This window comes from Scleropages formosus, chromosome 23, assembly GCF_900964775.1.
Source record: "Scleropages formosus chromosome 23, fSclFor1.1, whole genome shotgun sequence".
Lineage (NCBI taxonomy): Eukaryota > Metazoa > Chordata > Actinopteri > Osteoglossiformes > Osteoglossidae > Scleropages > Scleropages formosus.
Genome location: NC_041828.1, coordinates 1,952,163 through 1,977,668, shown reverse-complemented (window position 1 = coordinate 1,977,668; position 25,506 = coordinate 1,952,163). Strand labels below are relative to the sequence as shown.

The following is a 25,506-nucleotide window of genomic DNA, read 5'->3' as shown; positions in this document are numbered from 1 at the left end:
GTAGAGGATTTTTTTTGGCGCGACAAGGAGTTATTACGGTGTTTTATGTAAGGCCTGGCGCTTTCACTGAACACTGGGGGGGCGTCGTTCAGGGGGAGGAGCTTTGTCTCAGATGAATAGTAATGAATTCAAAGGACTGGAAACAGGAAATCCGTCCGTCCGCTCGCTCGCTCGCTCCCACTACCTCCCCCCTGTAGTTTGACCATTCTCCGCCTGTCCATCCATCCCCGCACCGTGCTGCACGTGAGGCGCCCGCTCTTTCATCCGCCCCGCGAGGACGTTCACCTTCCTGGTTTTCCCGCTCTTGTCGCGCGCCACACTTCTTGGTGGTGAAACGCTTGCGTCGGTCGCCAGCGCTCAGACAGAGTCCAGTCCTTGGTTGGTATTTCTAAGCACTTCGAGTCTAACTGTTTTTGTGCGGGAGGAGAAGGAGGCGAGAAATAATCTGTTCACGTCGGCTGCTATTGCTAAGTTCCGTCTGTATTCTGGGTGGGTGTCTCCATCGCTTTGCGGGCGGGACTGGTCCAGTCACTGGAGAAGCAACACCAAGCCGCCAAGCGCGAGGGCGGCCACCGACTAAGTGAGGCGATGGCGGGCAGGGCGCTGAAGGACGCGGACCGGTACCAGGCGATTCTCTCCTCGCTGCTCGCCCTGGACGAGAACAAATTCTGCGCCGACTGCATGGCCAAAGGTGAGTTCTCTCTTCACACACACACACACACACACACACACACACACAGCGCCGTCTTGTGCCGCACTCGCAGTGGCCTCAGTGAGTGTAAGTGGCGCGCGCTGCCTCCTGAGGCGGTGACGCGCGTCTCGAGCCTCCCGGTCCGGTGGTGGTCGTCGTGGGTGGTCGTGGCGCTGCAGCCTGGTGAGGGGCTTCGCGCCGACACACGGGAAGGCTGGCAGGTGCGTGGATGATGCAGCAGCTGAGTGACACACACACACACACACACACCTCCTGGAAAGATCCTCTGCCTTCCGTGATGTTCCTGCGTGTGGGGAGTGTATGCACTAGTTTTGCAGGTGCTACGTCTTTTAAATCTAACAAGTTTTTTTCGAACGCGACTTGCAGTCAGTGTTAACGTGTTCTGTGTTTTGCTCTTATCATGTGCAGTAATTATCATGCTGTCAGTTGAGGTATGTTGACCTTCCAGTTCTTACACAGGAGGTGGGATTCAAACCTGGGTCCTGTGTCCAAGGTGGCAGCAGCAGTTCTAACCTCTGTGGCACCTGCTGCTCCGGCTACTCCCCACAATGTCAAAGTGAATTTTTTTTTTTTTTAAATCATTTTGTTGTTTGAGACCCTGCTTTCGTACATCAGTGTCCCCATTTTTAGATGTTGATATATTCAGTTATGAACAATGCTAGCCTACTGCTGTATTATTTGATGACCTTGGGTTAGGCAGTGTTTTCGTAGCCCAAATATCGATATTAAATCAGTTCAGATCATCCGTGGACCACGTTTACTTGTGTCTGTGCCTACCGGGTGCGCTTCCATTTATCTCTTCCATTCCCAAGTCACGCGTCTATCCGTACATGCCCACCTGTATGGGGGACACATTCGTACTCTTCTTACGTGGGCACACAAACTTCCACTTTCCAGGTTTCTGTAAGCCTGCATGTCCCATAGCTGGCCTGTGCCACAGCACGATGATGAAGTTCATACTTGCACAACTCTGGAGTACAGGGGTCTCCAATTTATAATGGGGTTACGTTCCCTGAAACCCATCATTAGCCAAAAATGCATTTAATACACCTAATACACACCTCTGCGTGACAGAATGGGAGATGCAGATCTCTGTTGCTGCCCAGCATCACGAGAGACTATCGCTCTGTGTATAACTTCCCCAGGAAAATATCAAAATTCGAAGTACGATTTCTACTGAATGGCTTTTGCTGGCTCAGCATCGTAAAGTCGAAAAAATTGCAAGTTCAACCATCGTAAATCGGGGACCACCTGTAGTGAGGTGTGAATATAGGGTACAGTCTCAAAACAAATAGTTTCAGCAGGGAACAAAAGAATCAGCTGAGAAAAGGTACTTTGTTAGATGAAGTGGACTTTGCAAGCATGTCCTGGATCGTAAAACTGATCTGAAAAGGGGTCTTGAGTCATGTAAAGAGCACTTTATACTTTTGGGTGATGAATCTCCTCTTTGTCTGCATTCTACCTTTTAACCCCACAATGGCAGGATTTCCCACTGTAGATGCTCAAGGCACTTTCACACTGCCTACTTAGTCTGACATCAGTAGGATTGACAGATACAGTGCATCAGTTTCAGTACCCTATGAGTTAGCATGAAGTTTAAAATGTTCGTCTGGGTATCAGCGTCAGACTGTAGTTTTCTCTGAAGTTTTGTGAACTCAAACCCTTTTTACCCTGCCCCAGTCTCTGTGTGGAGAAAAAAGGGCAAAGATAGTCAATTCATTCTTGTACTATGAGTTCAATTTCAGCATGAAGTTGCTGTTTATGGTGTTAAAGTGATTTGAAATTGAGTCAATTTCCTTTCTGCATCTTTAAGCAATGAGTCTTGTTTTAAGACTTAGTGTAATCTAGCTGTTACACATGCATTATTATTGCTTAATCACAGTAGTGGCCGAAGTATTACTGCATGGAGCGGAAGGACTTATCTGAAAGCAGAGCTTTAGCACCGTTTTCTGATTAGCAGCTATATCTAAACAATGAGCTCTACCATTAGTGTTAGTTTACTGCACTGCGACTAGCTAAGGCATAACAACCATAATAGTATGGCAAATGCAAGTACTGAACCAACTTGGCACTCAGCAGAAACAGTTTTATTTGCAGTATTGCGTAGTTAAGCTGAAATTTTTTATGTTGCCTAGCAAAAGGTGTTGTAGATCTTGAGCTTTATTTGTGTTACTGCTTGCCTGTTGTTTATTATTTGCAAATGGTGACTGTTTTGTCATTGTTTTGTCCTTCAGTCTGTATGTCATTATATAGTTGTGTTCCATGTTTGGCACCAGACTACCACCAATTTCAGTATGTGTTATACTGATAGACTTCAGAGTTTATTCTACGAGACTTGTAGAGTAGAGCAAGAGAATCATGGTCTTAGGAGGATTCATTGTTTATGTCCTTCCTTTTTTTCTAGGCTGCTTATGATTTCCCAGCTTTGGTCTGAAGCAATAGAGATGATGTTCTGGGAAGGGAAACCCCCTCCCCTTCTTCTTTTTTTGCAAGCTTTAACAAGTGATGACTTGTTATTGATTATATTCTAGGAAAGAAGCAAGGAATTTGGCAGGTTTCCTATAGACCAGTAGCCGATGGGTTATTGTGCAGCACGCTTGCTCAGACACATGTCTGATGTTGGAGAAGGTGGCAGCCAGTGGTGTGACAGGGCAGGGGTCAATGGGAGGGTTTCGGCAGGCTGTTTGGTTGTAGCCTCAGGTTAATGTTTAACTGCTTGACTTTCTGCATGAATGTGTGCATGGGAGAGAGAGAGGACTATGTGTTCCTCAGTCAACATTTGCTCCAGGAAATGCATGACATTCTTACTGATGCAGTCTAGCTTTGTTCTCATTTTTACTTTATGTTCTGTGGCTTTTGGCTGCTGATCAGGCTTGCTAGTAATGTGGTTTCACTTCTCTTTTTTCTTTCTCACTTATAAGTTAGTCCAAGAACAGTGTTTTTGTAAATTGCCCAGTAGAAACCTTTTTCTATGTTAGCCTTCAGTTTTTCTGCAAAATACCTTTAATGTGACCCATTAATGGTACCATTAAGGTAAAGAACATCGAACAAGAGTACCACTGTTTCACAGGATGTCACATGTCTTTTGTGTGTGTGATTATTGGGAGTTTACCTCAGGCACAAATTAAAATGGAAGCAAGACTGGATGGTGATCACTGAAGATTGAGGAAGATAAGTGCAGTGATAAGGTGGATACGCAAAAGTAAAATGAGATTGTTTGCTTGAGATGTATCAGGTCCACTATGTCTTTGTTTCTCTGCAAAGTTTCCATGGCAGATGAAGCGATAAGACTGATTTGCATACATGTTCTGAAGTTGCCATGGAAATGTGACTGTGGATAGTGGAAAGAGGTGGGGTTCAGCAGGCGCCGATGCCCATCTTTTCATTAATGGCTTTTGAATTTCCGCATGAAGAGATACTGTAGAAGTTCTTTGTATGTAGTAATGAAATAGATCTAGATCCTCCACCAATACCACACCCATTAGCTCGCCGTCTGAATTTATTCTAAGACGAGGGAGCGATATGTTGCAGTGCTTAAAATAATTCCACCAGGCCTCACCATTTATTGTAGTAGTAGAGAGTCAAATGCCAGTACTTTTTGGTCTTACAGAAATCCTTGGTGTCACCTGATCAGGAGTCAGCAGCTACAGGTGAAGCAGAGACACTTCTGAAATGGTTTTCTTCTGGCATTGAAAGATCCACCACAGTGCAAACAATCATAATGCCTTTATTGACAGAGGTTTCAGCATGAAGTACTGACTGTACTGCCATCCTACTTGACCTATCACCCTAGGTCATGCTGGAGATGGTGCCCTCCAGTGTTGTGTATCTGTTGAGCTTGAGCTATGCATTGAATGGGGTCTACCTCTAAGTACAGCTTGTGTCGCTTTTTGTAACGATAAGTTTGACGTTGCCTTAGCCGAGTGGAATAGATAAGTTGGGTTTGTACCATGCCGGGCATTGTGCTGTAAATAAACCATAGGACCATCTGCTCAGTTTAGAGTCTCAGCTGTTAAAAAGGTTTTCAGCAATTCCTTAGAGACTTTTGGACATTTGTGACAGCCTTTAGGCTCCTTGGAGCAAGTAAACCTTTTCTCCATGAAAACGGTACAAGAGGATGAAAAAAGGGCACTGAGCTGGTTTGTATAGCTGGGAATCCATCATATTCCAGCTTGTGGAGTGTCTATGGGTTAATTCTAAGCTTCCCTGGAGCTGAAGGTTGGTTGTTTGGTTGCAGGGAGACAGAATACATGCTCCATCTCTGGGCAACTAATTGAAAAACGATTCATACCAGTGATTTCCTTCAGAACACTGTAATGAAATGCTTAAAATTGTGGGTAAAATAATTAGTAAATGTCTTATCTGAGTGATAAAGCTCTGTTTTGAGCAAAAACTTAATCTCATGGCCTTCCTAGGTTTTAACTTAAGGTTGTTGTCCCTGTTTCATTCATGTGTCCCCAGTGATAGTCAGCATCTATTTAAACCATAGTCAGGTTGCACGATAGGGCCCTGGTGTTCCTCCAGTGTTGTCTCGGTATCGCATATCTAGGAAGAGTTATGCGGCTTTCCTGGAAGCTGTCTGCTGACCGTGGGAATGTCTGTCCACTGTGTTACTGTGTGGAGGTGGGGTTGGCCTCTTTCTCTCTTCAGTTTGCTCCAGCCTCTGAGTCCTTGTACTCATGTCCTATTCCTGTCCCTCGGAATAAGTTTTGTCCTGGGTTTCAGCTAGGAAAGTCGGTGCATAAGAGAAAAGCGACTTTCAAATATCAGCTACAGATTGTATTGTGATACTATAATTTTTTCTGTGTACTGTCAGTAACTATAAGAATAGCAATTAATTTTTAAGCACATTGTCTGTGGTGTACTTAATATTGAATGATTTGACATTTTCCAAAAGTCAGTGTAGCAGGGGACTGTAAAAATGACGATCTTTACACAAATAGTTTGCGTTCAGATGATTTCAATCCGTCCTCCTCTTCCTCTTTCCTCCAGACTTGTTCTCCTCATTCATTCTTGTACCTTTGAAAGCCTTGCATTCATTGTCAGGGTTTCTGGCCTTGTATTGATGGGGGTGATGCATTTACTCATTTGTCTGTCCCGATTTTTCATAAACATGCTGCATGGTGACACTGTCCATATGAATTTTGTCATTGTTTGTATTTTGTCAAAGTTTTCTTCCTGAGTGTAAATAATGCTCGATGTTTCTGTTAAAGCATAGTGGAAGGTTCTGGTAAATTTCCACAGGAGTTGTGTAAACATGGTTTGTTTTTTATTAAGAGACAATCTCTGCCCTGTTGCTCAACTCAATGGTGACGTGCCGTATGTGCCAATGTAAAGTTTGTTCAGTTTTTGAGCTGTCAGCTACATGTTTCACAATCATTGAGGCAAATGGAGCAAATTGAAACCCAGTGGCTATCTTCAGGTTTTAGTAATTGTACTGAAAAGTGTTAAGTAGCATGCTTCTGGAAGAGCTTTTTAGTTATGAGTGTTCTTTCCATCTGCCTCTTGACTCTTTGGGCAAGACTTGCTCAAGTGGGAAAAAATGCCAGCCTAGCTTTTTACTGTTTTGAGAGATAAACAGCAGCATATTGGAAGAGAACAGGCAGAATTTTGACTGACAAGCTTTGGCCCTTTTCTGTACCATAGACAATGAGACTTCTCAGTGGCATGTGACTTGGGGGCTAAAGGTTCTACTTAACTGATGGACAGCTTGGGGGTTGTGAGTAAATACTTCTGTGATGGATTGATATAGGCCTATGGTGCTTTCTATTAACATTTATCGTGCAAAAGAATCGATAGGTAAAGTTCTTCCTCATTATTTACCGTTTTTACATTAGCCCACAGGTTCATGCGAAGTGACATGCGGAACATGCAGTATGTAACATGTTTTAACAAGTCAGGTGAATAAGTTGAACCTGTAGCTTTTGGATTTCCTTTTACTTTAACAACCAAAGCAATCAGAATGGATTGAAGATATGAAATTAATCTTCTACTTGTGCTTGTTCTTCAAAGAGTAATTCAAATGTATCTCAAACTGTTTTTATATTGTTACATAATGCATTTTGTCATAGATTTGATCAAATTTTAATCAGCCATGTTCTGTTCGGGGTGCAAAAACAAGATCGTGTCCCTTTTTTTTTTTTTTGAAAATTGTGCACAGGACTTACAAGATCACAATTGGTTTTCGTATCTTGTAGTTCTGTTTCCATGGTTTTGTCCCTATCCTGTTTCTAACATGCCAGGTGCACCGCCGTTCAGATGACCCAGCTTGGCCTTGTCACCTGAGGTGGGATGTTTTACTCGTGACTATTCTTACAAGATCCAGTGCATCTTATGTCTTTTCCAGGGATATGCATGTTAGTCCTGGGTCAATCAGCACTTTCAGATGCTACTGCTACCAGAGTGCAGCCATATGACACTCTTCGCATTGCAAAAATTACTGGTATGAAATGATAAGAAGTGACTGCTTTCGTTTTTCCAAAGAAGGATTTTGGAGTCTGCCGCAGTCTCCCTGGAGTCAGGTCTGGGAAGGGGAAGTGTGTGTGCGTATGTGAACATGTGTATCAGGCTTACAGCTGTACTTAAGTCTTAACTGGGGGCTTTATACAGTGTAGCACTTGTGGTAAATAAGTCTTTTCTTGCTGTGCATGTATGCCCACTGCTGGGGGTCTGTAAGGGGTGACAGGCAATCAGCCCCAATAAAAGCCCGGTGGATCCTTTAACTGGCACGTCCAGATGCCTCTGGCAATCTCCATCTGTGATTCAGTGGGCTGAGCTGTCATGTTCCTCTGTGATAATGGCTGCATCTGCAGTGTCCTGAGTCACCTGCACTGCACCATGTAGAAGCTGACTGCTCCTCTCTAACAGCACTTCTTTCTGTTGTCTTCCCTCTAATCTTATCAGTCTGTCTTAACAGAACTTCTGTCTGTCCTCTGCCCATCGTCCTGTCAGTCTTACCAGCATTCCACCCTCTAGAATTGCTCCATTTTCCTCTGTTGTAACAGTGCTTCTCTCTGTCCTGTTTTGTTCTGCCCTTATGTCTGCTTCACCTTCTTTCAGGGCACTGCACTTTGTTGTTCTTTGATCACATGTTCAGCTGCATGCTGCAAAACATATCTGCTTTCCCTCACCTGATATACTTGTCCTTCCTCATGTGTTCACATGCAGGGACTTCTAAAATACCTTACAAGCAGCTTAGTGAGAGCACGTGGCAGCGTGGGGGGTACAGAGCAGAATCGGGAGATTCATTGATTGTCAGCCTATCAAGGATGTGTCCTTGATGGGTCTGCCAGTGAAGTAAAAATTTGTCACGGGTGGAAAGAATGTTCGAGTTGAACCTTGTCATGTTTATGGTCTAAGTTTCTCTCCATCTCACTGCTCAGGAAAGCCCTTATTTTTCCCAGTGTCTGTGTCCTCTGCATACATTTAAGCTGTGCACCCAGAGCCTTGTTTACAGATCAACTGGCTTTGCTAACTAATGCTTCTATAACAGGATCACGTGGTGCTACCTGCTACAGCTAGATGTGTGATTTACAGGTTTTGACTGTCCAGTGGCTCAAGCTGTCCTTTCCCAGATGAAAGGCATGAACCTCTCTGGATTGAGGCAATGTAGGGTGTCTGTTCTTTGGGTGGTTTTGTTTTAGGGATTTTTTTTGAGGAAAAAAGTCTCTAAAGAGGTTAAACCACACGTGGCAACATGGTCTGTTCTTCTCCTTAATGAATAAGGAATGTAGTTACAGTCGTGTCGATTGTACAAGAGATTTTGTCGCATTCTTTCCCATGTAAGAAAGCCTTGCATTTCTGCCCCCTAGTGGCCAACGATGTACATTTCAGAGGCTGTCCTTTTGCTCCTCGGAAACTCTTCCACATTCTCCCCTCCTTATAGTATGAGGGGGAACTTCTCTAGTTCAGCAGTCCCCGGATTCTCTTTGAAGCAGTTTTCTGCCTCAGGAGAAGGCAGTTACATAAATGTCTAACAAACTCTGAAATTGTTTGTGCATTCCCTGTCCCCATAGTCCACCATTTTTGGCTTCTAGATCATTCCACAGCTGACATTTGCTTTGTTAGGCTGCTTCCCTTGAGGCGACTTTAGGTGCATGTCCCACTAATCTCTACAACGATCCATTCACTCCATTATAAATTGTGACAGAGCTTTTCCACTGGTGGACGTAGTTTAATACCCTACACCCTCCACTTCTTGTGCTCTCTGTCAGTGGGGCACCTAGAGAAAATATTGTATGTGTATGACTTGTTAGCTGGCACCCTTGACCTATGGATGCTGCCTATTTCTGGAATGATCCATACAGAACTGTTCAGCCCCTCGTAGAAAGTAGAGTTTTCATGTCCTTGTAAGGGTTGAGGTGACACATTGACCTGTCACTCCCTCACTGACTCTGCTTTTCTTGTTTCTCTCCTAGGCCCTAGATGGGCCTCCTGGAACCTGGGAATTTTCATCTGTATCCGCTGTGCGGGAATCCACCGAAACCTGGGGGTCCACATCTCCCGAGTCAAGTCAGTCAACCTGGACCAGTGGACACCGGAACAGATTCAGGTTAGAGGTCAACAATGGCAGCAGATGGGTCACTTTAGCACAAAGTGGATCATATGAAATCTTTAAGTTCTTATGAAATAGAAAAGTGAATGTAGCATAATGTTTGCAAGATATTGTAGTTGTGCTATAACATGCTGTGCACATTGTTTAGTATATAGTCAGTAGGTGTCTCTTTCAAACTGATTATCCATAACAAATGCACCAATTTTATGTTATATTCATATTTGGATTTCCTCAGATTGGTAGATTGCCACTTCTCTTGTAGTTCTGTGCCATATCTAGTCTGTATATTGCACATTGTATCCATGACATATGATCTGAAATGCTGACAATGTTTATAGAGTCCATAGTCTGGAAGATGACAGGAGACATGGTGAATTTTGATTATTTTTTTTAAATTACATTGAGGCTTGTTAGTTTAGTGTATATTATTTTGTTTGTGTCACTGTCCTTCCAGCCAGTTTATTCTCTTTTTACTTATGACTGCCAAACTTGGCTTTCCTTCAAAAATTTGTTGAAGCAGCAGATTTAACTCTTTATTATTTATAATTTTACAGCTTAGTTTGTTCTTATTCAGTTCATCAGGAATGACTTACAAGATCTGCTGGACCAGATAGTATACATGATCATAAATGTCATGTGTATGGCCACAAACCGGAATCCTGTAGGAAGGCACATCAGCTCTTAAGTAAACAGGGACGTTGGTGGTAGATGTACATATGACGTTTGTGGCTCTCCTGTACATGAGTGTTACACGTCATGGATGCTCAGGATTACTGAAAAATGACCTACAAGCTCAGGTTCAGGACCTAGTTTCCACCTAAAAATGAGCGCAGCTTGGCATCTTACTGATCTGGTCAAATTTTTACAGCAAAAACTTAATAGGAACCAGTTAATTTTGGTTGGTCTCTGTTCATATGTTTAATTTACACCACAGTATGAAAGGCAGGCTGTAACAAAGGAAAGATGTACAATTAAACGTTAAGAGAATGTAGACCACTATGTAGGCCCATTTAGCTTGTGTTGAATGCACCTTTGAAACACAGCAAAGTAATGTTGAGTACAATTGTCTTCAGTCTTATGAGGACAATATTTGTGCTCAGTGGGCACACCTGGTTCCACTAAGGTATGGGGAAAGCTGAGTTTGTTGAGGATGAGAGTTCATTGCTGCCATGTCCATCTGAGTCACAGTTGTTGTTGTTGTTGTTGTTGTTTTTGTACAGTGTGTCCAGGAGATGGGCAATGCCAAAGCCCGGCGCTTGTACGAAGCCTTCCTGCCAGCCTGTTTCCAGCGCCCTGAGACTGACCAGTATCCTCCTTATTCTGGAAACCATGGAATATGCACTTATGCGTTGCTTGAATGTTTGTCATTAGAGGTCTCTGCTACTGTAAGCTGCTAGCACACCAGCTTTCATGTCTCATGATGTCAAGGAATTTAACAGGTGCCTTGTCACAGAATGAAAACACAGAGCTTTGTCCTTAATGTAGCCTGCGCAGATCTGCTGAGATCTTCATTCGTGACAAGTATGACAAGAAGAAGTACATGGACAAGGGCATTGACATCCAGTCTCTCCGGGTAAGACTCCCAGAGAATCTGGAAGGCATGTCTTATAGGAATTCATTATAGAACTTTCCTCCTTCTATAGCTAACAATGTACTTTGGTCTTGCAGAAAGAGAACAGTGACTCCGTAGCTAAAGAGATGCCAGTTGTGTTTGAGAAGATGAAAATGGTGAGTGTTCGTCCACCAGTTTTCTCGGGCTCAGAACGCACCCTGAGTCTACAGAAAAGAGTGACTTTAAGCTCATGTGTTTTTATACCGTATGAGCTACCTTAGCCTGACTTACCTGTCATGCAGCATTTTGTTAGGTGGTATACTTGTGTTTTCCTCTATATTGGTTTTGATAACTGTGCTTTGTCCAGAAGAAGGACGAGTTGCAACAACCAAAAATCAGCCCATCAAAACGAGCTCCGCAAGTTACGGACCTGTTAGAGCTTGGTAAGTTTCTGCCTTCATCCTGTTGCGGCCAAGACTCTCTGCTGTTCCAGCTCTGATTTCCCCTTTTCTCCAGACACCCCAGTTCCTGTAGCCAATGGGAAGCCCAGTCCTGAAATGAGCCACTCCCTGGATTTGTTCAGCTCTCTGCCTGCTGCCAGCAACGTGGCTGATGCCAGTAAAACGCCAGTGAGTGGGTTTGCAGGGACACTCCGAGTTTGTGGTTTTAATCACTAAGTGAATGGGGAATGGGTCATTGTCGTTTTTAGCTGAGCTCACCAATTGTATGTTGACCTTTCCAGTTCAGTGCTGACCCTTTCCAGCCAACTTCCACATCTATGCCCACAAACCGGCAAGTTGGTGGCTCAGTCCCAGAGAACCTTAGTCTCTTCCTTGACCCAACACCAAAGCCAGAGGAGAGCAACAAGAAATTGTCAAAGGACTCCATCCTTTCCCTGTACAGTAGCGTCATGCCTCATGCAAACAGCATGGCTGCCCACAGTGAGTTTTGTCCGCCTTGGAAACCAACTGTCTCTAGTTTGGCATTGACGTATAAACTATCGCTATTGCTTTGAGTACTTTCAGTTGCCTCAGTAAACTAGCCACATACCCAGTCCTATGTGTATCAGTGCGTTGCTATTGGTTACAGAATTAAATAGTGCATGGCAACTCTGATTCTCAGATGTACATGCTTTCATAAAATGCTTGATTTTCACAGTACATTTATAATTAGAAATATGGAATCTAGTCCCAGTCATCGGACTTTCTGCTGCGGTTTCCATTTGATTATTAATAATCAGTGCTCTGAGCATGTAGTAATAATCACTGTTTGCCTGTTTTTGTTACACTGCAGGGTCTACTCCTTTTTGGGGGGGTATGAAATTGTTCCTTTTGGCTTAAAGAAAGCAGCTAATCTGAACAGAAACAGAGGATGTCCTGGTGATTTAAAAGAAAAGTAGACCTGCAGAATTCCTGCATTTCCTGGATCGGGTATAATTGGTCTTCCAGGACCAGAGCTTAGTGGATGTGATTTGCTGTGGGTTTTGCAGCAGGTGGTCAACAGGTTTTCCAGTATTAGGACTGAGGTAAGGTTGTTTTCTCTGAAGTCTCTCATGATCATTTGTGGCAACCCTACAGGTGGAATGTACTTGGCTCCAGGCCACATGGGCTACGCAGCAGCAGGATATGGACAGTACCAAGCCATGTCTCCTCAGGGTGGCATGATGGGGACCGTAATGGGGCCACAGATGGGTGGGCTTGGGCAGCCAGCACACATTCTGGCCCAGACTACAATGCCTGGCACCACACCATATATGTCGGGGATACAAGGGAGCTTGATGGGGCTGCCTAACAGCATGATGGGAGGCGTTGCATCTCTGCCTCAGCAGATGTATGGTGTTCAACAGGCCCAGCAGCTGCAGTGGAACATTGCACAGGTGAGCCTGTCAGTGCTGAGGCAGTTCTCAAAGGGCTGTAGCCCAAGTGTGACATTAGTGTAAAATTATAATGAAAGTAAATGCATGGATATGCACAGAATCCTCTTCCTTACAAACTGTGTTCTTAGTGTTTCTTGAATGAGAAGCAGAAAAAGGATGTAAACATTATACATGTGTTTCAGATGACGCAGCAAATGGCTGGCATGAACTTCTATGGTACCAGCAGCATGATGGGTTACACTCAGCCCATGGGTGGAGGAGCGGCACCAGCAGCCAGTCACATGTTGGGAACACATGTGTGGAAATGATCCCAATAAGATGGAGGTGCAGGGTGTGTGGGGTGGAAGTGTGTTTCAGCATGGACAAAACTTTGTCAGATATTGGACACACTGAGGTGCAGTTCTGGGCAGAGTGGGATTTAGGGGTGTCCCACTTGTCTCCCTCACCACCTCAACCTACTTCGCCATCACTTTTCAAGATCTCCATGTTTGCCTTGAGTTGTTGTAGACCTCATGTTGGTTAAGGTTCAGGGGTCACAGCAGAAAGGCCTCCCAATGCTGGGACCAGTCCCAGAATGCTTCACAGCAAGTAGCTCTGCCTGACCAACATTCTGCAGTCTTTCTAGAGTGTCCGTCTTCATGTGTCATGTCTGCGTGGTTTGTTTTTGCTGATAGCCAGGTTTCTGTGTTCACCTGGCTCTGTCTCTGACAGATGTTTTACAGTCTGCGAAGGAACAGTCAGTGGCTATAGTGGGTCAGGTACCAGTGCTGTCTCTCACAGTGAGCAATGCCACTATTTGCTTTTACTTGACACAGCTGAAACCTTTAGGTCGCCCTCCGTTCTGAAAATGCTTTTCTGGTTAACTTTTCGATCTTTAGTTATTTAACTCCTTGTTTCACCTACAACAGACTGGATGGGTTTGCTTCTACTCAGCTGTTCTTTGATTCACCAGGAAACCGTCTTAATCGAGTATGATTCAGGTTGTATGGTTTTCCTGGGGAGAAGAATAGGAAACAGAAAGCAGGTTCTTACTCTGTCTAGAAATGAGTAATTGATGGCCCGATGTGTTTGAATTGTCCTTTTTAAGAGCTCTCTTCCAGCAGAGAGCTTGATTTCTTTCTGATAGTTTAAATTAATGACAATTGGGAGACCAAAGATATGCAAAAGCTTTAATAAGTAGCCTCATAAACTGTCTTTCTATAATCCCAGACACGTTACACTGTTCTTCTGAAGCAGCTGCAGAATTACTGGAGGAGTATGGAGACACAGGATTGCTGCTTCTTGACTGTAACTCTTGTAACTTCTGCTTGCTTTTCGATCTGTTATGTCCATAATGGTGATGTCATTGAAATGAATGTCCACACCTAAAGATTATTGAATGTACACTGTGAGCATTAAGAATGGCACTTAAAAGGAAACATGAGGCACTGATTAGTACAACATTTACCTGGTTCTTCTCATATGCTGAAAGAAATGAGATTAGTGTGTGAGACTGACATGACCCATTTCTCCTTCATCAGCTGTTTCTCATTGACTTGGTCTGGTGTGACAGTTGTGTGTAAATTTTCCTTGTATGTGGACTGGGTGGCGTACATGCTCTTGTGCTTCGGCCACGAGGACTAGACCACAGGGTCAGCTAAATCTGCGTGCCTGACTGTGTTTGGGGAGAAGATCCAGGCTCTCCATAGGGACAACTCGAATTCTGAATGTCATCAGCACATCAGTGCGTAGCTTTTGCTGTAAAACCAGCGGTTTGTTTCATAGGTTAGTGCTGCCCTCCTGCAGTGATTTACTCCAGAATGCTGGTTTTCCATGTACTTTCTGACATGGAACTGATGGTATCAGTTACTGATATGCCTCCTGTTGGTGACTGGTACAGCTTATATCATGAAAATGTTGCTTCTCCAGTTGCCTTGGTGATGCTCCATGCACAGTCCTTCCCACCATCTAACACTGGTTAAATATCTCCACTGGACAACAGGAAGTGAGGTTGAGTGACTCGTTCAGAAGAGAGAGGCGCAAATCCCTGCCCCGCTGATACACCCACACTCTCAGCGTGGCTGCAAGTGTCGTCAGACGTCGTGATTCCCGCTGTGAGGAATGATCCGCATCCGAGATGATTATGTCCACCAGAGTAGGCTGTTTTCATCAGAGTATGAGAGAGATTCATGCCCTTGTTACTGACTCCTCGCAGTTCTGTACGCTCCTTTCCATGATACCGAGGAGAGACCAGGTACACTGTACATCTCTTGAGCACAGTGTGTACCGAGCGCCTCCTGGTGGCTGAGGGTGAGTTTGCGGCTCCGCTCCTTCTCGCAGTTCTTACTTAAGATGTTTTTGGAATCCGGCTTCAGAGTGGCATTGCAGAATTCCGGCATAAGGGATGGCGGTCAGCGGAGGGATCTTAAGGGACAGGATGGAAACTACACACGCAAGTATTTTTCTCTGGCGCGTGCGCGCGCACACACACAGACGCATGAAAAAGAATGGGCACAGTTCCCTATTGTTTTTCACAATCAACTCTGATACGGACTTACAGGGTTCAATGTTCTTGTTCTTATGTTTGTTGGGTTTTTTGTTATTGCATTCCAGAGAAGTTGTGTGGATGGTTGTGTCAGTAGTGAAGCTGGCAAGTAGAATGTTGCAGGTCACTGAAGGCATGACTGTGATCTACCAGTCATTCCATATGAGGAACATAGCCACACCCCTAGTGTTGTATTTCAGCCTTTATTCCTTCCAGAGCTTCTGTTTCTATTATTATTATTATTATTATTATTATTATTATTATTATTATTGTTGTTGTTACTGTTGTTCTTGTTGTTGTTATTCTAAGGATGCATGATGTAACTTTGTAAATAAATTACTGAATTGTTCTTCAAAATATTTGGCCTTAACCTTGGCCTAGTTTACCTGATAAAATGATGCACACGGATGTAATGCAGGGCGGAGAAATTGAGTGTGGCAAATGACTGGACCGTGTCAGGAAATGTCCGTTTACACATAAGGCTGAAGGTGCGTCAATAATAGACTCATCGTGCTCATGTGCTCAGTGTGGATTGTCACGGGGACCTGAATGCACACCATTAAGCTTTTTGCACAAAGTGAGCAATACCCCTGAATGCACTGTCACATCTGAACTGGGAACCTCTCTAGTTGTGGTTGTACAGGCTAGGTTCTTTTTAGTTATTTTTCTTTCTTTTCTTTCCCCCTCCCTTTTTTCGGGGTAGGTCATCGCTCTCTACTGGCGTAATGGTGCTATAGCAGTTCATCCAGTTGTTGCACACTTCTACTTCCATTAGAGGAGATTAATGCAGGTCGGCGCTTGAATATTTGGGGGTATTCTCTCTTTATGAAATAACACACAATATGAATGTATCTTTTACTGTTATGCTAATATGCTCAGTCAGCTGCACTCTTCCACCTCTGTGTAGTGTGTATCAGGGTTCACAATTTTTAACATTTATTAGTGGAAAGTTTTGAAATGTGTACAACTCATTTGCATTTTTGCCTGGTTTCTTTTAGAACTTTGTCAGTGTGTCAAGAAATATGTAATAAAATGTTGAGATGGAAAAGTAAAAGTTGTATTGACTTTGATTTGCAAGTGTAGCCTATTTATGCTATAGGAACAAATGATTCGGGAGAGTGATTTAAATAAATCTTTATTGACTTTGTTTCCAGCTGTCAAAGAACATGCACATACAGGCTTCTGAATCAAAAAAATTAGCAAAGTGTTTTTTGTTTTTTCTAATTTTCTTATAAAACTACGTGCACCTTAGGTAATCAATCTGCAGCGTACAAACCACAAAAATACCAGTTTTACATTATCAAATACTGCACATAGAAAACATTTACAAAGCACAAGTATAAAAGTACAGATTCACTTTCTAGTTTAACATACTCTGTCAGCTTTGTTGCACTTTCAAGTTCTCTCTCTGTTTTGCTCTTTAAATTTGGAGGTCAGTCTGTAGGAAATGGGCGAGACCAGATTCGGATGTGTTCTACGTTCTATCGGGATTCCACAGGTCCGGGACGGCGGTTTACTCGGCAGGCTCTCTCTCTCTCAATGCAGTTGACCAAAAGGCCAACAAACTGGCAAACCATCAACACCATCAGGTCAGAGGGCAAACTCTACTGCCACTTGACCAGTAGATGTAGTGGAACATGTTCACTTTCACTCTGTTGAGCCAACTGCTGCATTTCATGGTATGCTGTGCCGCTTTCTTTCCTGTTCTGGGAGTCCTGAGGCCATTTCACCCACCGAATTTGGCACCGTTAGTTACAGCAGTGCTATGGAAATGTTAGGTGTCAGCTGGGGCGGCGAACAGAGGGCAGTACCACAGGTTGCGGCACAGAAAGGTCGGTGACAGTTTGTGTTTTTTAAAGCTGAACAATTTGCATTTGACCCTTTTCATCTTGGAACAAACATATCTCCTAGAGTCTTTGTTCTGCAAACTGACAGATAACTGACAGGTAAACGTGGACCTGCAGATGATAACGACCGACTCGCGATGAATCAATCTAGTGATGGCAAGGATGGCACTACTCGCACAAGGACAAACGCGCTGCACAATTTGTGGACCGCAATTCCCCCCCCCCCCCCCCCCCGATTCACAAGACGAGTGTCAGCTGCAGTTATTTAAAAAGAAAGCTTAAAAGTGCTGGTTTTAAAGTTCACAATCTGGTAAGGTTCCTCCTCGCCCTACTGGCCTCTCTGTTCCCCCTCAAGGGATAAGGTTACTGCCAAATAAGGTTTTAGTGTTAATTTATGCTACAAAGAAATGCTGCATGTTTGATTATTTTCACAGTTCAAATAAAATTAACTGTGACAGCTTAAGAATGCTATGAATCAGCCATGATGCAGGTATCCTGGCTGCCAGTTGCAAACTGTCAACTTGACTCTGGTCTCAACTTGACCAGAACTGATAAGGCCTGCACTCAGTACGGGCTTTTGGAAGGGACCAGGACGACCTTGTGCTCAAAATACACACTTGGTTTAAAATCCCTAGTACAGTCACCTGGTAAATCAACCCGAGGGATAGCAGAGTGTGTCCAGCCACAGCTGTACACTTCAGTCATAAAGACATTACACTAACAATTCGTGTAATGCTTCAAAAATACATTCGTAAACTGTTAAGTATCTCAGTACATCTTCAAACCTTCAAGCGTACCTTCAGAAGATCTTTAAATATGTTTTTCACTTCAAGGATCTGGCTCCGCTGCAACAGACATGTCTCTCAACATGTCTACAGCAGAGGAACCTGATCTCTCAAGTAGAATAAGCGATTAAAAGCACGAGCCCTCATTTTAAGAAAATTTCTAAAGAATTCCAGCCAGAATTACTTTGAAATTATCTCCATCATTGTAACTACCTGAATCAAATCCTTTTTTTATATACAAAAATAAAATTACGTTACAACATTGTAATACATGTGGCATTTACTTTGCCAGTGATCAAGCAGTTTGCGAAAAATTTTCAGAAAAGTGACATAAAACAGTAAATTTCGGTTAAGTCTGGGAAAAGGGGCTGACATTCTGAGCAAAAAAAAAAAAAAAAAACATCACGCATTTTTAAGACCTCAGCAAGCAAGTTAACATTCATGTCTAAGAGGAGCTGTTCTGCAGCTCTGGTCCAATAAAATCAAGTAAAGTCAAACCAAAGCACCGCCCATTACAATAAGCTCCTCCCACTCTGCAAAATTATGTTCTATCGTAGGCCCAGTGCATTGTGGGTTCACGTGCTGCTCAAGAGCTGGGGTCATCCTCCAGACAGACTGTGGTCTCGACGTCACCCAGCTGCGCACAAACGCGGACACACAGATCAGGGTGGGCAGCCTGAAGTATTTCTGGACCCTTCTATGCAGAAGTAGCCTGGCCGCATCCCACGGAAAAAATCGGTAACGAGGGAATTCGGACTCGCGGTCCACATCCACGCTGAAGCGAGATTTTCTCCAAACTTTGCCGGTACTGAATTGTACCGGGGTGGCGCTAGGCATGTTTCTCCCAAGTGGCCTTTGGTAGAGCTAAGCAATGCAGCGAGGGTGCCGGAAATGTAGCGTCATGCTGCTCGTGGCTAAGCTGCTATGCTCTTCTGATATTCACAAGCCTCAGGCCTACACTGTTTAGACATAACTTTCGTCATATTTTCAAGTAGCGCTACGGAGCCTTATTCAGCAACCACTTGGCCAACGCATCACAGCTTAATTTTCTGGAGTTGTGCTGCTGTCTTCAGGAAGTCGCACATGGAGCGAGCGTGGTTGAGTTAGGGTTAGCGTCATGAGTGAGCCTTTCTGCCATCATCTGCCCATTGGTAAATGTGATGTCTTGCAGGCTCTCTAGATCGTGGGTGTAAGCGCTAAGTGGAGAGCTGCACCTTGCCGACAAGAGGCACGACGCGCAAAGGAATAGATCGTAACACGGTAACGGTAACCGAGGACTCTGTCAAACAACAGCTGTGTTTATTCCCTCATACGTTTTCAAACAAGTTTATGAGCTAAAGCCCACGTTGTTTTTCATTGCAGATCCTGTTGCGTGCGTTGGCAGTCCGTGCCATATCAAACCTTAGCGAAGCGCCACCCCTGAAACTAAATTGCGGATCCGCATTCCTGACCAGGACGCACGGGGCTGTTTCCGCTGCATTGACGGCTGCGTTGAAGTTTCACTTCCGCTCGGGAGTTCGGGCCGTGAGAGAACGCTGAACTGGAGGCTTGGCCGGTGACAGATACACATTTGGTGAAGGCTGTCTGACCGTTACTGCAGAACATACAGATCCTGTCCGCAGTTCTAGCAAAAGAGCTCTGCGGACTGAATCAACTCCTTTGTAAAGACACTCGTGAGAACGTACAGTATTATAACACCGAGTAAATCTTGTGGCGCAAGGGGCATCATCCAGAGTGTTACAGCAACGTCTTAAAAGTTTGTGTTTTTTTCTACCCTTCTTATCCATAATAATGCTTTTTAAACGAAACCCCCAGATTGCTCTTCACATATCCTAAAATATTTCCTTTTCACACGGTGCATTCGCAGGTTATCCGTCAATGCGAAGGACAACGCGGAGCCGACTGCGCCACGGTAAGAGCCAAGGGGACGGGGTCCTCGTGGGTCTTCCCTTGTCCTCGTTGAACCACACGCTTGTAATCTGCACAATTAGTATTCAGCGGCTACTTGGTGTACAAACAAACATACAAACAATCTCAAGTTCCGTACATACGAATCACATTGAAAAAATATTCATATCTAATAGTCATTTTTACATTTTGTTTTACATTTTGCACCAAGAACAACATTCATCTGTGACTAAGGGGTTTCATTTTCAATACATGTGGTAATATTTTCAATTTCCCTTAAAACTTTAAAGTTGAATAAAGTCTCACTCAAAATCGGTTACTCCCTTCCTCCGCCTCCCCTTCTCTGCTCCCCTTTCTTCCTCCACCAGTTTTCCCTGTTCAAAGTGCTACTCATTTAAATCCTGTGCAAATAAGGAACGAAAGAAATAATGTTCGTACTTGTCAGTCCCTGCAAAGAGAAAATAAACGCAACTAGTGGTTCCCACACTGAACCAGCACTCTGAGAAACGGCCTAAAGCAATCGCCGTAGCGAACGGGAGGGAGCCACATCTGCCTGGGATTTCGGGGGATGAAAATGCGAGCCGTTCCCACCATCTCGCCTCCACCGGGCCGTGTCCTCGCTGTCCGTGTTCTCAGCACCGATCCTTTCTCCGCTTGTGTGCCCCTGAGTGCCTGAGGTCCAAGATGACATGGAGACCTCCGGCATGACTGAAACGCTGGTGGCTCCTCGATGGCGCAGATGAAGAGCGGTTCTCAGGACGGACGCCGTGGAGGTACCGCAGGCCACGTTGCTGCAGCGCAAGGCCAGTGGCAGGTGGGCCTCCATGTGCTGGTCCTCCAGGTTTGCCATCTGCTGGAAATCACTTCTGCCAGCATTCTGCCGTTTCCACAACAAACCGCAGGCAGCCAGAAACCTGACCGTGTGGTTCACTGTGTCTGTAACACTCCATGGCTTGTTATACAAAGAAGTCGTGGCTTTTCCTGCTTCCATTCCAGTTCCCGTACCCCTCCCGCTATCTCGGACCTCGCATTTCGAGGATATATGCACTTATATTTGTCAGTTTAAACATGTCCCCGAGTCCGCAGATCATTAAGAACGGCAGAAAAACACACACTGTGCGTTAAGAGTAAGATACGCCTGACAATGCCGAGGGATCTCGGCAAGTCCGCCGGCCTCCTAGACCTTCGTGTCGGCCGTTCACCGGCACGAGCGCCACGAAAACAGGCTGCTACACGCTGCACGCTCGATGAAATGATAAAAGAGCTCAAACGTGAGAGAAATACACTGTCATCAACCAAAGGGCAAAATACTTTAGAGATCCCTTTTTCTAAGGTTGACTGTGATAACAATCGAGCAAATTCGTAGACCTGCCCGTAGGAATTTGGTAGCCAGACCACCGATACAAGTGGGTAGCGATATGAAGCCAGCAGGGGGCGCCACAAGGGTAACGTAGTGTCGTTTCTCCCATCGCTGCCCTGTTTCTTTTCCGTTCTGGTCTGTAGGCTTTGAGGGCTGTAGGACAGATGTAGATGCTTGGCGCATACGCTTGTGAGTTGGAGGGGGGGGGAACCCGTGGGGCGGGGCTACACTTGACCGACAGCCTCACGTGGCAGTTTGCTCACATACCACGTCCAGTGAGACAGTCGAGACCTTAAACAAGGTATCTGGGCTGAACCCGAGGGGGAAACGGAAGCGCCTGATGTCAGATGGGTGGCAGCTCTGCGTTGGCCTTTCTCCCATTCGCTCCTGTGTCGCTTGGTTCAAAACCCTGCTGTCCTGCGCCTCTGTGCCGCCCCTGCAGTCTCCCCACCTCACAAACGCTCTCATGCTGCTAGGAGGGTGAGCGTCCTTTCACTAGTTTAACAGGAACATCTGTTCCGATGAGCTTGAGCGATGAACATTTTCTCAAAGTACCGGCCTGTACAAAGTATTTAAGCTGAGCAACTCTGATCGACGTGAATCATACTGATTATTAAAGTCTTAAAGCCTTATTACAGGCATTGCCATTTCCGGTGCTGTAAACCATTGCCGGTAAGATCGAAAAGAATTTCCCATTCCGATATGTTGTTGTTACCGGATGGCAGGGTATGGAAATATAAATCGGCGCGCGAGTTTTTATGGATCGATACAGTAGGCCGATGTCCTTTCTGCGAGGAATGAAAGGCTTTAACTAGCTTTTCGATTCGATGAGCTCTGGCCGTTGGTGCCGTTGATGGATTCATTCTCGGCTTGAGTCACGGCAAGGTTTTACCGTTCCTGAGCACTGTGTACCGTACAGTCATTAGAAATCCCGTTCATACGCTACGAAGGGTCTCAAATCATGGATCTTAGAACCTAATGGGTTTGAAAATTGTTTCAATCGCCACTCAACTGTAAGTATAAATGAAATAAAGAGAAGAAAAGTGCAGCCCTGGGCTGAGCCCTACTTCTCGATATCTTTTCGCTTGTGAAAACGGACATTTAGAGAACGTTCCACAGCTCGGTTACAGTATAAAACAGGGCCGATTGCAACGACAGCGCTGGGAGCAGTACTTTGGGAAAATTAAGTTCATGTCAAATATACTGTTAGAAGCAACTCATCTGGCATCCTGAAGGAACAAAGTATTTCCTCATTAAAAATGTTGTAAGAACATCATTTTATCACGTCTATGGAAAAGCTTTTTCCGTAAAAAAAAGTCCACCAGGAATGCGGTGACTCCCCATATATTTTGTGCTGCCAATCCCTATATTCCTGCGGGGGAAGAAGCGGCTCATCAGATTCTCACCCTCTTAACCACAGCGCCTCGCTACCTGCTCCGGAGAGTTGTGTCTCACCGCGTCTAAAGTCCGGAGTCCACCACCAATCCGCACAGCTACAAAGTGTAAACTGAACCTGAAGGTCAGAAATGGCAGCAACTGAGAGTCCCCTTTCAGAAAGTGTTTGTAGCAGTAATATTAATACCAAAGAATAATTAGAACTGTTCAGAAAGTAGTAGCATGCAAATAGAGCAATATCAAAGTGCAGTTTAGTGTAAACACCACGTGTGTAACTCCCCTTTGGAATGATAACACTTGTACGTAAAATAACCTTGAGTTTTAAAGGAGGACTAATAACAGCCGTTGGCACGGCGAGCTTCAGGGAAGCGCTGGCTCTCGGGAACTGCTTCAGCTCGGAGATTTGGGCTTCGCGGGGATCCCGTGCTCACGACCGGGCCGAGAAGAGTCCTCTCGCGGTCTCCCTCCCGCGAAGGGACGGCGCCGACGTGATGGACAAGGGCGTCCGAGCGTCTTCCCCGCACGGCCCCGCTTAGCGCTCCGAACTGAGAGACGTGACCTGTGGCTTTGGACGGACGTCTTGGGCAGCATCTCTCGGTACTGTTCTCCGAAAGTCCCCAGCTGCCGGGGTGCTGACGTCAGCAGCGCAGGAACGGGATGATGGGAGAAAGGCGTGCGGCGCAGGGACGGGGTGCGTGCCCGGGGCGTCGCCGCCCCAAGACACACACGTGCCACAGCTTCACAACAATCTCCATGGTGTGTGGCCCACTAAGCAGTGACCCATGAGCCAGGAGGACTGAGGGCAGCAGAGAACCTCAAAGCATGAGGTGTTCTTCAGCATTGCGAGAACGGAATCCAGAGAAGAAGGTGAAGGTGAAAAACTCTTGAAAAGCTTCAGGTGGGGTTGCAGACGAAGGGAAGAAGCAGCCGGGTGGAGAAGGTGAGAGGGAAACCCTCAGGTCGCCGTGGGCTTCAAATATCTGCAGCGTTGGGGAAATGGAACAGACCCGATGTGCACGAAACATCCGTCTTTGAGAGAGAGAGAGAGAGAGAGAGAGAGAGAGAGAGAGAGAACCTCCTGGTGGTGCCCAGAGGGGACAACGTGGGGTAGTTTGGTCCTTTGTTAGGTATTCGAACGGAAGCTCCATCAAAAAGCTACAAGAACCAGCAGGACAATCGAGGGTAGAGACTACATTTCCCAGAGGCCTTTGCTGCAGAAATCCCTGTCGCGTCGTCGAGGGAGACCAGAGCTTGACACCCATCAAAGTGAAGTGTTTAACGGCAGCGGCCTGTGACGGATGCTGGTGGGTCAGTCCTGTTTTTCTCATCGGTTCTGGGAGAGGGGGCTCTCGGCTCGGAGCCCTCGCTTCTCAGGACCGCAGGGATGCCTCGCATCCTCCTCGGTTCTGACTCAGTGCAGAAGACGGTCTTTGAACCAGACTGATGGTGTGGAACGTTAGCAAAATAAAAATAGTACAGTCTATGTTCTCGATTTTAAAGGCAAGCTAAAAATAGCACTTGTAATGTCCTCAATAAGGGTTGCAAGTAAACGTGCAGAATGCTGCATATACGAACATGAACACAAACATACGTTTATTCTTATCTATATATTTATAAGCACTGCTCTCTGAAGTTATTTGTTTTTTTCCGTTTCGCTGCTTCACATAACTGTAGTTACGTGCCTTTCGGGGCATCATCAATGACCCTGGACTTGTGTTTTTTTTTTTTGGCTGCCTGACTTTCCCTGCCCTTCCTAACTCCGCGTATGTATTTGTTGTTATGATTTTTAAAAATGTATTTGTATGATTTTTTTGCATTTCGTTGAAGTCTTTGACTCTGCTACATATCCGTACTTTGATATTGTAACTGTGACGATAATGACTGCGATGACCATAATAAGAATAGTATCAATAATCAATAATTGCTTTGGTTTTAAAAAATAAAATCTGTCTTTTAAAAGGGTTTGGCATAGAGGTTTTGAACTGGCATTGGAACGATCCAGCATGATACGTGCCGTGGACCTCGACGGTCGCGTGGAACGCCCGTTCCGGTCCCGAAAGTGACGTTGATCGGAAATGCACAGGAAGCCCGAGTCGTGCGACTTCACTGCGTGAGAGAACAATGGACGCCGAGAAGGTAATGTTGATGCTACATCTTCACTCTTGAAGAGCTTTGCTTGCGTTGCTCAGACGTTCCTCTTTGCCTTTCAGGTGAAGCGCTCCGCCCTTGGACCGGGTGCGAGCAGCGGAGCGGGACGGCGCGACGGCACGTGGCCCGCGTTGCGCCTCAGTTCCAGACGCATGGACAAGACGGGACCTCCTCTCTCTGCCACGTTTTCCCACGATCCCCTGGGACTCCTCCTGCGAGCTCAGACGTTCAACAGGTGACCCACCGATGAACACACAGAGATGCAGGTGTTGACCGCAGGTGACCGCCGGTCCTTCTTCTCTCCATCGTGCTCAGGTGCGTGGGTGGCAGAGAGAGGTGCTGTGTCTGTGTCACATTGTCGGGGATGGGGGATGAGGAGGGGGGGTCCTGGGTGTGAGTATGCATGCATGCGTGGCTTCCCGGGCCACATCTGGGGCGCGCAGGCGGTCCCGGACATGACCGATGCCCCCGACCCTAGGTGCAGGAAGGGCTGGTGGAGCTCTCAAGGGAGGACTGCGAGAGGCGGCGCGCCAGCGGCCCGATGGTGGGCTCTGCCAGCGAGGAGGTGGGGAAGAGCTTGTACCAGCCCGTGACGGCAGACGACAGGTCCAGCTCCTCCAGCAGAATCTGAGCCATGCCCATGAAGTACTTGTGGTCCATGCGACCGTAGTCTCCCCACACGATCACCTGGCCGGGCAGAGGAACACGGCGCAGTGAGAGGCGGCGCGGCAAGAAGGATGGAAAAGGGAGAGGCGGTGGACAAAGTGGAATTGCAGGAGGAGGGCAGACGGGCGGCACAGGATGGCGTGACGAGATGGAGGGAGGAGAAGAGCAGAAGACTGATG

General features: G+C 45.6%; 2 protein-coding genes across 4 annotated transcripts in view; one reads left to right on the top strand and one right to left on the bottom strand.

Moving 5' to 3' along the window:
- Positions 1-47: 47 nt before the first annotated feature.
- Positions 48-15,067, top strand: smap2 (small ArfGAP2). Of its 3 annotated transcripts, none has more exons than XM_018759905.2 (11): positions 48-378; positions 529-691; positions 9,130-9,263; positions 10,487-10,572; positions 10,761-10,839; positions 10,935-10,994; positions 11,189-11,261; positions 11,335-11,447; positions 11,561-11,759; positions 12,396-12,694; positions 12,877-15,067. In XM_018759905.2, exons 2-11 carry the CDS (start codon positions 589-591, stop codon positions 13,000-13,002), a joined length of 1,272 nt encoding a protein of 423 aa, XP_018615421.1. In that variant the 5' UTR covers positions 48-378; positions 529-588; the 3' UTR covers positions 13,003-15,067. The 3 variants fall into 3 exon arrangements, with proteins under 3 accessions (XP_018615421.1, XP_018615422.1, XP_029104113.1); XM_018759906.2 differs by having other exon boundaries at positions 49-378; positions 11,186-11,261; XM_029248280.1 differs by lacking the exon at positions 48-378 and having other exon boundaries at positions 387-691; positions 11,186-11,261.
- Positions 15,068-16,337: 1,270 nt separating this feature from the next.
- rims3 (regulating synaptic membrane exocytosis 3) overlaps positions 16,338-25,506 on the bottom strand; it is a 33,442-nt gene continuing 24,273 nt past the window's right edge. Inside the window, exon 7 of the mRNA XM_029248281.1 lies at positions 16,338-25,348. Coding sequence (XP_029104114.1) covers positions 25,136-25,348 — 213 coding nt within the window. The 3' untranslated portion in view covers positions 16,338-25,135. The remainder of the gene's footprint in view (positions 25,349-25,506) is intronic.